Source organism: Aedes albopictus, chromosome 2 (assembly GCF_035046485.1).
Source record: "Aedes albopictus strain Foshan chromosome 2, AalbF5, whole genome shotgun sequence".
Taxonomy (NCBI): domain Eukaryota; kingdom Metazoa; phylum Arthropoda; class Insecta; order Diptera; family Culicidae; genus Aedes; species Aedes albopictus.
Genome location: NC_085137.1, coordinates 396,521,074 through 396,537,384, shown reverse-complemented (window position 1 = coordinate 396,537,384; position 16,311 = coordinate 396,521,074). Strand labels below are relative to the sequence as shown.

Genomic DNA, 16,311 nt, shown 5'->3' with positions numbered 1-16,311 from the left:
ATTTGGATTTGGATTGGATTTGGATTGGATTTGGATTGAATTTGGATTGGATTTGGATTGGATTTGGATTGGATTTGGATTGGATTTTGATTGGATTTTGATTGGATTTTGATTGGATTTGGATTGGATTTGGATTTGGATTGGATTTGGATTGGATTTGGATTGGATTTGGATTGGATTTGGATTGGATTTGGATTGGATTTGGATTAGATTTGGATTGGATTTGGATTGGATTTGGATTGGATTTGGATTGGATTTATATTGCCGAAGACGCGCAGTCTTTAGCACGTAAAACTAAAAAGTTAGATGGTGGCGTCATCTATGCGGATAAGTTGCGAACTACTAAACTCTTGGCAATCAATGCCCATAATCGTTTCGAAAAACTTTGTCGAACACACCATGTATCGGAAATGCTTCGTTTCGGAGTAATTAATTTTATCCCGCTAGATTGCGATTCTGGCCCATAGTGCAGTGGCGCGGCGGCGCATGGGTCTTCTTATCCATCCCGAGCAGAGGGGAATATCAAACTAATAACTATCAAATCACATAATCTGTTTTCATATCTTGTTTTGTTATTATTAACTTATTAAGGTTTAAGTTTTCCATAACATGTTTTGTTTGACAATCTTATTTTGTTATGATCAAGCTATTGATGTACACCCATAAAATAATATTTTAATCATATGTTTTGTTATGGAACAAATTTAGTTATTACTAGCTGACCCGGCAAACGTCGTTCTGCCTGCCTACTGTGTTTTTGACATGCTGCTGTGTAGAAAATCGCCCCGTAAAATGGAATTTCAAACTTTCTTGTTTTCGGTGCGTTCCTGGTCGATTTTTCCAATTATTTTTTCGTACGAACACGTCGGAGCCCTGCACGAATGAAACATTGGAAGAATGGTGTAAATCCGTTGGCCCGTTCCCGAGCCTATTCGTGACATACAAACACCATTTCATTTTTATTTATATAGATTATACTATTGAGAGTGTACAAATATTTAATAAACAATAGCACAACAATAACAAGTTATGAAATTGAAACTACATCATACAAGATTTTGTTTACAACCCATTGTTTACAGCATACCGTGATACCGTGATATAATGAGTTTCTCTAATTAGGACTGAACGAGCATTCCAGTTTATTATTTTATAAACACTTTGATAATTGTGACTTGTTTTATGTTCCTTTTTTAGTATTTAGTTACGTATACTGTAGTGCATAATTTGATCGGACGAACGCCGATTTTCATACAAAATGGCCATGTTTGAGATGCTGTAACAATGGTTTGCTTTGATGGATTGAGCTGAATTTTTGACACGAAACTACTAATGTGCAGAATTTTACTTGTACAAAGTACAAAATGTTTTCGTTCACAGGCCTGGGCGTGACAAGGCGTTGAAAAATGTGCAAAAGTGATCGGACAGCGGTACCCCTTTGATTTACACGCTGTCCGAACTTTTACTATGTGACATCAAACTAATCAAAACTAATTTTGCTTTCGGATTGTTATCAATAACTTTCAAATAACAACATTTGTTATTGAAATATTTCCCAAATTCATTGTTATTATGTTGTTATCGAATTAACAAAACATGTTATTAAATTGGTCTTCCAGGAACATTTTTTTGTTATGATTTTTGTTATTTTGCCGCTTATGACAGCTAAGTTTATAACATGATTTGTAATGTTAATAACATGAAAATAACTTATTTCATTACTCAGTTATTTTTCCAAAATAACACATTTTCTTATGCTGTTGTTATTTCCTTCTGCTCGGGATAGCCCTGCTTATCCTTATCAATTGATAAACCAAAGCATATAAAATTTGGCACGTCTGGTTCAGTCAGTAACTTATCATTCCGAAAGCTGTAACATTTAGATTGAAAAGTGTTGTCAGTGGTGCAAGAGATTTTTTACGCAGAAGTGACCGAGCAACGTAAGTGATTGTCCTTATGCCTATGGTTTGTGAAAATATTTTTACTTGCGTTAATGTGCAAAAGCTATAGAATTGTGTACATAAACCCGGATAAATAGTTACATTACAGTATTGACCTGTTATGCTCAAGGAAACAACTTTCAAAAACTGCTACCGGACGCCTAACGTTCGTATTAAAAAAAAAATGGACTTTTTTCACCAATTTTTCATGAAGTTCTTTTACTCTGGAGTGTCACATTTAAAAAATTTCCCCGATTTCCAAACTTGTTTACTACTTCCACTCCAATTTTCATAACGATATCTGCATTCATTGTGAATATTATTCTAGTAAATGTCAAACGGTGTTGAACAATTCCGTGTTTTTTTTTCAATGATTTTCTACTAAGCACATACAATGCACTGCAGTGTATCTCTGTGATCCATTGAGATAAAATCGTTAAAAAATATTATACGAATATACCTATGCATGGTTCATGAAAATACATGGGAAACTTAGATGATTGTGCTCATTTCACGTAATAATGACGCTTTGAAGTAGGGCAGTACTATTAAGAAAATACTATAATAATTTTCTTTCGGAAACATTTTTTTTTTCAAAAACTTGATAAACTTTTGTATCAATTGTACCAAATGTCCACGGAGGATGTCTTAGTTCATTCACGAACATCATGGGGATGATGATATTCTGTTTTGACATGAATCTACAACGACGATTAGCATGACGTAATTATAAGTCGAGAATTTCTGGTTTTTTACACTTCGGGTAACATGGAATCTTTATTTCTTACAAGTTTCTCATTGATTTGGAAGGGTTGGTTAGTAAGAATAAGTGAAATTAGGAGTACACGCAACTGAATATGTAATAGTTTTAAAGGGAAAATTGCTCAAAACGATAAAAAATGTCGAAAAATATGTCCGCACGTTTGTTTTTAACTACTGTAACCAACATCCTCACTAACTTCAATAAAACTGTCTTTAAGTGTCTGTACCAATTTTTCTAGCATTACCAATATATGCTGTTTGTAAACAAAAATAACAGCTTGTTTATATTGTGCTTGCACATTTTTCTAACATACTATAAAAAAAGTCCATTTTTTAATGCAAACGTTATTTTTTTTTCTTTTATTATTTTGGACTATTGCAATTGTTTTAATAAGTGAAAAACATGAAATCTTCAAGTTAATCCGTGCTGCCAAGATAAAATCGAGTCAGATCATTTTTCTCACGAAAACCAGATAGTAAAAATGATCAATCTGTTACTTTGATATTGATGGGATCGACATAATCTTAGCTGGAACAAGTGCACAAGTGCCGAAACTTTGAAGGCTAATAATATAAGCCGCACACAAAAATGACCATTATCTTTTAAAAAAATCTAAAACTGCCAGTAAACGAGAAGGGGTAGAAGCAATATTAGGCCTCACAGAACTAGGTGCCAACATCATGTTTTTAAAAATCTTTATGTCTGCCAATTAGATGAATTTTTCGCAAAAAAAACCAAATGAGTTATATTTTTGATGTACAGGCGGTGGCCAAAATGTTTGGGATAGGCAACCTTTTTTCCTCTCACAAAAAAGTTCAACATGCTGTTTTCATCGAGTGCATCAAAAATTCTCAAATTTTGACTGTTTGCCAACCTATAACATATAATGCATCTCATTATAACATTATAACATATAATGCATTTCAGATACAAATTTGGTCTCGACTGATTAATCTTTCGCGAAGCTAGAACCGTTCTCGTAAACACTATTTATAAGACATCTAATTTTTAAACTGTCATATCTCGGAGACCAGTAAACCGAATTGAATGAAATTTTGAGCGATTTATCAACAATATATTAATGCTTGAAATTTTTTCAAAACATAGGTACTTTTTAAACGTTGAAAAAAGTTATAATGATTTGACACTTTCACCCATGTAGAGGAAAATGAGTCAAATTTACAATGCCGCACAAAAAATACCCAAATTTGTTCTTCCTTTAGTCTAAATGGGCTCCAATATATCTTATTTTAGATATCCTAGTAGAAAATCTTTGGATGTCAAAAATAATGCCCAATGCTCGCCAGGTCACGCTCCACCTGGTCCACCCATCGTGCTCTGCGCTCCACGCCTTCTTGTGCCAACCGGATGAGTTGCAATCACCAGCTTTGCAGAGCTGTTGTCCGGCATTCTTGGTTCATCCTTCTCCGCCACACACCGTTCTCCTGCACACCGCCGAAGATCGATCTTAGCACGCGTTGCTCGAAAACTCAGAGTGCTTGCAGGTCCTCCTCGAGCATGGTTCATGTCTCGTGTCCATAAAGGGCCACCGGTCTTATTAGCGTTTTGTACATGGTGCATTTGGTGCGTGGGTGATTCTTTTTCGACCGCAGTTTCTTCTGAAGCCCGTAGCAGGCCCGACTCCCGCTGATGATGCGCCTCCGAATTTCACGGCTCACGTTATTGTCAGCCGTCAGTAAGGATCCGAGGTAGACAAACTCCTCCACCACCTCGAAAGTAACATTACTACCCAGACGGATCCGGTCGTTTTCGGTTCCACCCACCAGCATGTACTTTGTTTTTGAGGCATTCACCACCAGTCCGAGCTTTGCTGCTCCGCGTTTCAGGCGGGTGTACAGCTCTACCACTGTTCCAAATGTTCTGGCAATAATGTCCATGTCGTCCGTAAAGCACACAAATTGACCGGATTTTGTGAAAATCGTTGCCCGGCTCATCGCATCATACCTTCCAGAGCGATGTTGAAGAGTAGGCATGAGAGTCCATTACCTTGTCTCAGTCCCCGGCGAGATTCGAAGGAACTGGATAGTTCACCCGAAACCCTAACGCAGCTTTGCACACCGTCCATCGTTGCTTTAATCAGTCTAGTCAGCTTCCCAGGAAAGCCGTTTTCGTCCATGATTCTCCATAGCTCTGCGCGGTCGATACTGTCGTATGTCGCTTTGAAGTCGATGAACAGGTGATGCGTTGAGACCTGGTATTCACGGCATTTCTGGAGGATTTGCCGTACGGTAAAGATCTGGTCCGTTGTCGACCGGCCGTCGATGAAGCCGGCTTGATAGCTTTCCACGAACTCATTCGTTTTAGGTGACAGACACTTTGTAGGCAGCATTCAAAATGGCGATCGCTCTGTAGTTCTCACATTCCAAATGGTTGCCTTTCTTGTGAATGGGGCAGATTATCCCTTCCTTCCACTCCTCCGGTAGCTGTTCGATTTCCCAGATTCTGACTATCAGCCGATGCAGACAGGTAGCCAACTTTTCTGGGCCCTTGATGAGTTCAGCTGCGATACCATCCTTACCAGCTGCTTTGTTGGTTTTGAGCTCGTGAATGGCATCCTTAACTTCCCTCAGCGTGGGAGTTGGTTCATTTCCGTCCTCCGCTGTACTGGCGTCGTCGTTTCCTCCGTTGCCGTGGGCTCCCGCGCCTACATTTTCCACGCCGTTCAGGTGCTGATCGAAATGCTACATCCACCTTTCGATCACCTCACGTCCGTAAGTCAAGAGGTCTCCGTCTTTATCCCTGCATATTTCGGCTCGCGGCACGAAGCCGTTGCGGGTTGCGTTGAGCTTCTGATAGAACTTCCGTGTTTCTTGGGAATGGCACAGTTCCATTTCTTTGCACTCCGCTTCTTCCAGGCGGCGCTTTCTCTCGAAAAAGGCGGTTCTGCTGTTTCTGCTTCTGTTTGTAACGTTCCACGTTCTGTCGAGTCCCTTGCTGCAGCATTACCGCCCTCGCTGCGTTCTTCTCCTCCAAAACCGTTCTGCACTCTTCGTCGAACCATTCGTTCCGTCGATTCCGTTCCACGTACCCGATGGTGCTCTCGGCTGCGTCGTTGATGGCTGCTTTCACTGTACTCCAGTAGTCCTCTAGAGGGGCCGCATCGAGCTCGCCCTCGTCTGGCAACGCGGCCTCGAGATTCTGCGCGTATGCTGATGCGACATCAGGTTGCTTCAGTCGCTCTAGGTTGTACCGTGGCGGTCGCCGGTACCGTACATTGTTAATGACGGAGAGTTTTGGGCACAGTTTGACCATCACCAGATAGTGGTAGGAGTCGATGTTAGCGCCACGATAGGCCCTAACGTCGATAATGTCGGAGAAGTGCCGTCCGTCAATCAGAACGTGGTCGATTTCAGATTTCGTCTGCTGTGGTGATCTCCAGGTGTAACGATAAGGGAGGCTGTGTTGGAAGAAGGTGCAACGTATGGCCATATTTTTGGAGGCGGAGAAATCAATTAGTCGTAGGCCGTTTTCGTTCGTTTCGTTCTTGACGTCGTGGCTTGGACAGCGATCGTACTCGCGTTCGAGCTGCGCGTAAAATGCGCCCTTGTCATCATCAGTACTTCCGGAGTGTGGGCTGTGCACGTTTATTATGCTGAAGTTGAAGAATCGGCCCTTGATCCTCAACCTGCACATTCTTTCGTCGATCGGCCACCAACCGATCACGCGCCTCTGCATATCACCCATCACGATGAAAGCTGTTCCCAGCTCGCGTGTGTTGCCGCAGCTCTGGTAGATGGTATGATTACCTCTAAACGTTCGCACCATGGATCCTGTCCAACACACCTCCTGCAGCGCTACGATGCCGAACCCGCGGTCCTTCAGTAGATCAGCGAGTATGGGGGTGCTCCCAATGAAGTTGAGAGATCGGCAGTTCCACGTACCGAGTTTCCAATCGCAAGTCCTTTTTGTTCGCTGTGGTCGTTGCCGTTGGTTTCGGTTCGTATTATTCTGTTGCTGATTTTCCGTTACAATGTTTTTTTACGGCGGGCTCGTAGGGCCTGACACCAACCCCCTATTTTCCGGAGGACCATAGTGCACAGTTGAGTTTAAAGTCCTTCCCTGGCACTCGGACGTTGATCACCCGCCCCTAACATGGGGATCAGACACTGTTGTTAGCTGCTACTCCTTCTTGAACATCGTCGAAATGTTTCTAAGGCCTCGTTCATCTCGTCTAACAATCAAATATGATTCTCGTCGTCGCTGTCTTCGCTCACATCTGTTTTTACGGCTCCCTGCATTCCATATAAATTACGGCTAAACGGCAGCCTACGACCAAAGTTCCCACCGGGGTAGGTTACCCGATCTTTCCCATGGTTGCTCATAGTTCCGGTGCCACGCGGAGGTAGCCCAGTCAACGCATGATCGAATATGATGTTGTACAGGATGCACCTTTAACACGCGATTAATTGGAAGCATGTACGCATATGGCCACCACTTTAGCATCTTATTCAACATCATATAAGACTTTGTGTTAGCTGGAAGGGATAGGAGTTGCTGGGCAGAGGATAGTGATCACCTGGGTGCGAGGCCACCATTTTTAAGAATCCAACTCGTTGGATCACTTTGCAACTTGATACATAAATAACTATTTCTCTCTGCAAAGCTACAATAATCTTGAAATAATTGGAACAAATTTTCTATTTACAGCTGCACCCAAATGGAGTCAACAAAGGATTCTTCCCTCCCAAAGAAATTCACATGGAGTGGAAGTCGCAACAGTCATGGCATCGATTATGAGAGAGACCTTGCTCTCACGCTGTTCGCTGCTGCATCCTTAGAAGAGCGTTCTTTCCGTCTGGCAACGGAGATGAATGAGGCCGGAAAGTTTGATGACGCTGTGCTGATATTGGACGATCTGAAGGAAGTATGGTTATTTCAAGCCAAGCATAGTCAGACATCGAATGCTAAAATTGAATTTGAAGAGTTTATTCCTTCAAGTCTTGATGAGAACACTCAATTCTCCCTACCTATGTACATTCAATCGTTCCTGAATGTTTCACAACGATGTGAGTTTAAAAATTACAAAAAACGTTTTATCATCTTCAGCAATAAATCAATTCTTGAAAATACTAGAGATAAGCTAGGAGAGCTCGTTGACATACAAAACTGTGCTCTAAATGACTCATTGGAGAAGAAAGTGTTTATCAGAAGTAGTGAGAGATTTGAACCAAAAGCAGAGAAAATCCCGGACCTACTGAACAAACTAAACGAACTACCTGTTGCCATTAAGGATGCTATTATTGAGCTTCAGAAGACAGGAACAGTAAAAGGTATCTTGCGTAAATACACCACTCCTCTACGATCCATATTGGAAATAGACGGCACCGTCCGTTTTTCAGAAACATTTACAGAAAATGACGATGATATCAATCAACAATGGCTATATAATGAACTTCAAACGTATTTTAATACTAAACGCTTATCAGAGGTGGTATTTCATAAAAAGATTGACAAACGCATGTTGCAAAATAGGTCCGGAGAAACAAATTTTCCATGGTTCATCACAGAATCCGAGTTAAAAAGTTATTTTGATTGCCTTGTCATATGTACCGACCAACCTGACAAACTTTTCCTATTGAGAGACAGGATTACAGAATCGGCTGTAGGAGAGTGGATTCACAAGAAAGACCGTGGCTTGTTTAGTGATAGAACCAAATTTCATGTCATATTTGAAAAAGAATTTGATATTTGGCACATGGTTACCAACATGGATGGAAACCAGAAACCTTATTTGAGCAGCTACGAAGGAAACAAGTGTGTTCATACGGCTAGAGCAGAAGTGCGCAGAACTTTACAAAATATTACAGAAGCTGATTTCAGTTATTACGTGGAACGTAAGTTGGTTTTACAAAATGGACTGGAGGAAATCACAGAAGGTGGATTTATTTCAATTCTGGGGGAATCATATGATCAAAATGATTATTACATACTTTTAGGTGAACCAGGAATCGGAAAAACAACTTTCTTGAAAAAACTCACATATTCCCTCCAAAATGACATTAACAAACACGTGTATCTAATTAACATGAGTAGATTATTCAAAAATTATGAGGCAGAAAACGATATATTCACACTTATGAAATCCTCTCTTTCAAAATCGATTCAACAGTTGATTCAAACGAGTATGGAATGTTGTCCACAACAGTGTTTCATTCTACTTGATGGTTTTGATGAGATTGATGCTTCGTATCAAAACTCAGCAATCAAGCTTGTCAAGAAAACGTTCTGCAAACGTAATATTCGGGTTTTCATAAGTAGCAGAAATCATTTGAAAGCAATACTCGGAAAAGAATTTCAAGCTAAGGAAGTAAATCTTGTTCCGTTAGTTGAGGATGAACAACTTCTATTCTTGAGAAACTACTGGGACATCAGTTCTGATATTGACGAGAAAGATTATGACCGATTTAAAATATTTGCCAAGCATTTACTCAGGGTTTTACATGACGACATTCATTCAGTTTATTTCCGATTCACTGGCCTTCCTCTAGTGATTCGAATGCTAGCAGAAGTCTACAAGAAAAAGTTTGAAACATATTGGAAATCGTCAAATTCAAATATTACTGAAATATTAGATACACAAAGCAGATTCAGTGTATTGCATTTGTATGAAAATTTCGTCAACATATCATTCAATGTATTCGTGAGGAAAATAATTAACGAAGAAGGTTATGCAACAATAGATTCGAAAGTTGTAAGATTTTTCAAAGACAATTTGAAAAATTTTAGTCGTGCGCACCAGTTAATTGCCATTAATCAGTTAAATACCCCCATATTGAGAAATTCGCTAAGCAATGACGATTCTGTAACAATTCTAGAAAACATGCAACAAATCTTGGATAGTGGAGAAAAGTCATTTTTAATCAATGTTACGAATGAGAATCAGTTAGAATTCACTCACTTATCGTTTGCTGAATATTTTCTCTCGAAATTTTTGTATGAACATGTATCAGAATGTGAAACGGTCCTGTTCGAAGTTATAGATAAACATGCAGTAATTCGAGACTTTTTCTTTTCAATGGTCGAAGAAAATTGGGGAAACAGTTCGTCGCAAATGAACGTAATTAGTAGAATCTGTCACAAAAATTTTGAAATAATGTACTGGGCTTGTTCTGATGGTTACGAATCAATTTTAAAAGAGCTCCTGAAGCACCATAAAGCTAAAGTAATATTCAAGTCATTCAATTGTAGCACACTCGTACATGCTGCTGTTCAATCAAAAAGAGAAAATATACTCAAGTTTGTTCTTTGTGAACATCGATTTGGTCATTGTACTAACCATGAAACAAATAGTAGTACAGTGAATATATATGAAACGGAAATCAACATAAATACCCCAGATGCATACGGAGTTTCACCAATTCATTACGCTGCATCTCAAGGGAACAAACCATTTGTTAAAATGCTCGCGCAATATGGTGCGGACATTAATACTCAAGGATTAGGAGGGAAAACTCCTCTACATTATGCTGCTCAAAAAAGTAATTGGGAAATGATCAAGATGTTAACAACCGATTATGCAGTAAACTCGAATATTCGCGATTGTGATGGACGAACAATTCTGCATATTGCGGCCGTGAAACGTGACTTAAATATTGTGAAAATGATGATTGAAAAGCTTTCATGTGACGTCAATGAACAAGATCCATATGGTAACACTTCGCTTCATCTTGCTGCCAAACATAGTACGTGGGAAATGGTCAAGATGTTAATTGATACATTCAATGCAGACTACAAAATTGCCAATGAAGATGGCCAAACTTTTCTCCATTTAGCGGCAGAAGAAGGTATAATAGAAATTGTGAAGCTGCTTACAGATGAATATGCGATTGATGTCAATGCACAAGACAACGATGGAAATTCTCCTGTTCTTCTTGCTGCCATTCATAATAGGTGGGAATTAGTCAAGAAGTTGATTGACAAAGATTCAAAATATTCAGCGGACTACAAAATGTCCAATAAAGACGATCAAACTCTTATCCATTTAGCGGCCAAAGGAGGAAATATAGAAGTTCTAGAGATGATTATAGATGACCATTCGACTGATGTCAACATGCAAGACAAAAATGGAAATACTCCTCTTCATCTTGCTGTCCATTATGATAAAAGGGAAATGGTCAAGATGTTAATTGATAAATACAACGCTGACTACAAAACTACTAATAAACAAGGAAAAACTTGTATCCATCATGCGGTCGCAAAAAATAATATTGAAATTGTTAAGATGCTTCTAAATGACTATGCGACAGATGTCAATGCGCAAGACAACGATGGAAATACTCCTCTTCATCTTGCTGCCTATTTTAGTAAACGGGAAATGGTCAAAATGTTAATTGACAAATATAATGCTGACTACAAAATTGTCAATAAAGACGGACAAACTCTAATCCATTTAGCGGCCAAAGGAGGTAACATAGAAGTTCTAGAGATGATTGTAGATCACTATGCGATAGATGTCAATACGCAAGACAGTAATGACAATACTCCTCTTCATCTTGCTTCCATTTATGGTAAGCGGGAAATGGTCAGAATGTTGATTGACAAATATAATGCTGACAGCAAATTCGCCTATAAACATGGACTAGCTCTTATCCATTATGCGGCCGCAAAAAATAACATTGAAATTGTAGAGATGCTAATAAATGACTATGCGGCTGATGTCAATGCGCAAGACAGCAATGGAAATACTCCTCTTCATCTAGCTGTCTTTTATGATAACCGGGAAATGGCCAAGAGGTTAATTGTTAAATATAACGCTAACTACAAAATTCCCAATGAACGAGGACAAACTGTTACTGATTTAGCAGCCGCAGAAAATAACTTGGAAATTGTAAAAATGCTTGCTGTCTTGTCTGGTAAACAGGGAATGGTCAAGATGTTAACACTCCCGGCCCCGTGATCAAAAAAATGTTGTAACTAAATGTTTAATTGGCTATATCTCAGTGATGGCTCAACCGATTTTCAAATTTATTTTATCAATCTCTTGTCCGAATCTTCAAGTTCCAAACAATTGAACAAAAATCATCCCAAGCGTTTTCAAATTTCTCCTAGAACAGTGCAACCGATATATTTGTTACACTGCAAAATATTTTTGCTGGTAATCAGCAAACCTTGCTGATTTTTGACGTGCTGATTGCATTCAGCAATACAAATTACTGAGTATCAGCAACATTGGCGTATCTAGGATTTTTTTTCTAGGGGGTGCCTAGGGGGTGCCAGTTTCAGTGGCTTCTAGATTATTTTGCTTTTTTTGTAAAAGGAAATAGCGATCCACCCTCAATTTCTTAGTATATAACTGAAGTTCTTCCTGACAAAGAAGATGTTTTTAAAAAGGGTTTACAAACAAGACTGACTTTATTTCTCTGTCTGAATTTAAGGACATAGTTGCAGGGGTTTCAAAATGGCAGCGAGTATGGCAGCCAGTCTCTCCCTTACACTTCACTCCCCTCACCACAGTCATCGAAGCCTCCACGCTGGCGAACAAATTCTCCAAATTTTTCTTGCTTGCCTTGTAGAAATGCACTCAGGTTGCTACTTGTGGTAGACAACTATATTTCTCAGCCGTCGGGAAGCACTACATTTAATTTTTCACTTTATTTTCCCAATTTCGTGCCAAAAAGAAGCACTCACTGCACTTTTTATCCTCGGCAAGTACGTCGCCAATGTATTTAAAATCACTTTTTATTAGTTGTCCAAACAACATAGCACTGAGATAAGTTGATCGATTATTTGAAACTATTCTTACTTTCGCTTAACCACCCGTTTATCGCGAAAAACCGACGCATTTTCCACTTTTTTGGTCGAAAACTCGAACCAATTTTAATCGCGGTTCGTTAGAACGGAAAAACGTACCGTGAAACTGGGTGATGTTGTTCAACGCAGGGTAAAATTGATAAAACCGCTGTACACGTTTATCGCGAAACAAGGCTGTATTTTCGCCAAACATTGTAACTTTTTTAAATATTATACTGCCAATGTGATTACAATAAGTAACAGAACAATTGGTCGCTGTTTAAGAGTTAAAACAAATCAATAAATGCAATCATTTATATCACCCCATAACACGGTAGTTTTCTACAGTCAGAGAGAGGAAGTGCGAGAGTAGAGAGGAGAGAGTTGTAAAAAAAAAGTAAATAAAGCGGCGCACAATGGGATCAATTTTAACAATATTGGGCAAAGCATGAATTTAAATCATTTTGAAAATGTTTTATAAGAACAAATTGTGTCGGTGAGCAGATTTAATAAATCGCGTGGGTGCAAAAATGCAAAAGTATAACTGCTTTTTAATATGGCTCATTTTTGCAGATTTGTTTTTGCTTCTTTGACCAAGTTACACCTCACTGTGCGCCGTCCGATTTGGTTGTTTTTAGTGGGTGGTTGGAAGGATGATTAGAGCGGGAGCCAAGCATATTGTTGTGATCTCATGCAACCTTCACCTTAATGAAACCTACCTAACGCTCCATTATTCCTGTGTCAGCAAATTCCGCGATCAGGTGGTAGTCGAAGTCCAAGTCTTCGATGTGCCCTGTCAGCTGGTTAGGTGCAAACGGTCCGTCACCGTCCGTCGTCGGCGGTGGCGCAAGTCGCACGAGTGCTTACGTCAGCACGCCCGTGTAGGTGATGGTCCCGGTCTCAGCTTGCAGATTACATGTGGCGTCGGCGTCCGAGGGGATTTTTCTTTAACTGCTCCCCCCTCAAGATTGGATCGTCCCGATACAATTTCGCAACGATCCGCGTTTCCTGTGTCGTTGTCTAAGCTGGTGCCGTTTGGCTTCGTCTTCCTCGTGTATAAAGAATAGAGGCCGATGCAAATTCCTAAAATGATACAAATGGAGGATAACCCCAAACTTGTGGTTGTTTGGAGGAAATGCCGGTTTTTGATAATGTGTAGTTCCTCTCTGTTCTCCAGGTGTAACTTCCTCAGCTCCTTGAGGTCCAAGATAGGCTCGAAGTCTGCCTGTTCGATTTTAACTCCGTCCATCGGAATTACAGTCGGTAAGGTTGATGCATACTTGGTAGTGGAGAAATTTTTCCCATCTATGGAGATGCTGCAGTTCGAGAAAAATATCAGAAATGTTCCGAACAGTTTTCTGTCGTTTTGTAAGCAGTCGGATATCAACGTGACTGATGCGTTTTTAACAACAATGTGGTGGTCCGTTAATCGTGTTGCTTGGGTAATGTTTCTGAATTTAGTAAAGGTACATCTTCCTGGGAGTCCCCTGATGATTTTCGAAAAACACCCATCGTCGGAGACGTCCTCTAGCTGGTCCTCCTCACACATGGTGTTTTCTCCAATGGTTTTGCAACTGTCTTTGATAAAGTACGTTAAGTTGCCATGGATTACCGCATGATGCCAGGGTAATTTAACAGTTCGACCGCCGATTGGAAGTGGTTCCAATATTAAATTGTTGAAATAGAGAGGTGAGATTTGTGGTACGCCAATTATGAAGTAGAGTATTGGACCTTTGAAGAGCGCGCGGATATCCAAGTAATCGTAGACCTGATCGGGATTCAAAATGGTTATGTTCTGTTCCTCTAATCTGTCTAAAATAAACCGGATTTCTTCTGACTCTAGAAAATTCTTTGAAATAACATGAATTTTTGCTAACTGAATAACTTCAAAAATGGAATCTAAATGTTTTTGCAGAATATCTAAATGGAAGGAGATTTTAAATGCCTGTCTGATAGTCGTAAAATTTTGGTTAATCAGTCTATTAATAATCAACGTCTGTCTAGCTGCTATTATTTGTTGTTTTATGATTTTCTGCTCTTTGTTTACGGAGTCAATGATTTTGTTTATTCGGTTCTCTAGGAGTCGATTTAGTTTTACTTGAATGTTATTTTGTCTAACTAGATCCTGGTTCTTTTCTCTCAAATCCTTGATGTCGTCATTAATCTGTTTCAAATCGTTTTCATCTAAATTGCCTGTTATTATTTTAATCGCTGATCCTAAAAAGTTAAATGCTCCTCTTTTATGACGAAAGTGTTGTGCTGGAATTAACCTCCTATACGATCCTTTGACTTCTTCCAGCTTTGTTTTCAAAAGGGATGTAAGATCCTGGTAATCGATAAAAATTTTGAGTCCATCGACGGCGAGTTCGATGTTATCCAAAAGGGGTTTGTATTTGGTCAAGTCGATCACATGATATATGCGATGCTGTCCAATTTTGATAAGCGTGTTTCCGGATTGTAATGTCAGTAGTCCAGGGTTCCTCGTCAAGTCGTATAGTTGTATTGTCTGTGCTACTGTCGTGGCAATTGTCAGGCATGTCAGGGTTGTCAGGCGAATCCACATTCTGAAACATGTGTAAAGAAAATAATTTTGTTGTGGATTCAGGTTCTCCGAATATTGTCTTTATGTAACTCCCGGCCATAATGGTCTGTAAAGGTTCTACCCTTGTCTTCGACCACTGTGACTGGAAGGTATCTCTCGCGGCCCTTGTTCCTGACACCCTGTACTTTGTTGTACACGGTGCCCTCCACGGGTAGAACGGGTGGCTCTTCTCTGGCCCTGTTGTGGTACTTCAAATTTTTATTTTTGGTCGCTTCCGAACGACTTACAACTTCTTGAAAGAATTTGTTTCTATTTTCAATAATTTTGTCTATGTCCAAAGACATTTCGTCCTCATCCCTTCTCGCATACATGATCTCTCTTGGTTTTAATTTTACAGCGGAATGCACGGTATTATTGTACGTTGTGCATGCAATTCTAAAAAGTTCTTTATCGTTGAGATCGGGGTACGTCGGCTTAAGAAATCGATAAATTTCACCCAAAGTAGAGTGAAACCTTTCGACAGTTCCATTGCTAACGCTATGGTTTGGTGGGGTGAAATGTATTTGGACGTTCAGGTTTTCCAAAAGCGTTCTTATTTCAATCGAGCGTATGGCTGGCTCATTATCAGAGACGATTAAATTTGGAGTACCAATCAAGGTGAAATATTTTGTTAACCCGTTCCTTACATCGTTGATGTTTCGTGACTTGATTGGAATGACCGTCCCGAACCGTGAAAATTTGTCTATGAAAGAGAGAAATATGTTAGGTTTCTTTATAAAAATATCTACGTGTACTATTTCTAGAGGCTTTTTTGGATTAGGAGTTTTTCCAAGTTTGATCTTGTACGGGTGTCTTTCGTACTTACTTGAGTTGCAGACCCGACAGAGCCTTACATACTGTTGTATTTTACTTTTCATAGCTGGGAAGAAGTAACGAATTGCAATCTTTCTATTATTCTCCCATATACCACGGTGTCCATTCGAATGTGTTTGTTCGATAACTAAATTTTGTTCTTCTGGAGTTTTTAGATCAATTAGGAGTTTTTGAGATATACAAACCTTAAATGGTTTGCCACGACTGAAATAGTTTTTGTAAACTATTTGAAGTGAATTTATAACGCTTTCCGGACAAAATATGCAATTGGACCTCTTAACATCCATGTAGTTTTTGAACATTTTAATCAGATTGGGTACTCCGAAATTGATTTTTGTGATCGTACGTCTGAACATTCTAGGAAATACTTCCTCATAAGTTTCTCCCTCGTCTGCCCCTATTTGTAAAACAATTTGATTACTAAATTTATTCAGTGGGTGTTC

The 16,311-nt window shown here is 39.5% G+C and overlaps 1 protein-coding gene across 1 annotated transcript; it reads left to right on the top strand.

The window, feature by feature from the left end:
• Positions 1-1,824: 1,824 nt before the first annotated feature.
• LOC134287295 (uncharacterized) lies at positions 1,825-11,884 on the top strand. The gene is made up of 2 exons (XM_062848945.1): positions 1,825-1,940; positions 7,372-11,884. The coding sequence occupies exon 2, from the start codon at positions 7,382-7,384 to the stop codon at positions 11,618-11,620; it is 4,239 nt and encodes a 1,412-aa protein (XP_062704929.1). The 5' UTR covers positions 1,825-1,940; positions 7,372-7,381; the 3' UTR covers positions 11,621-11,884.
• The last annotated feature ends 4,427 nt before the right edge of the window (positions 11,885-16,311 follow it).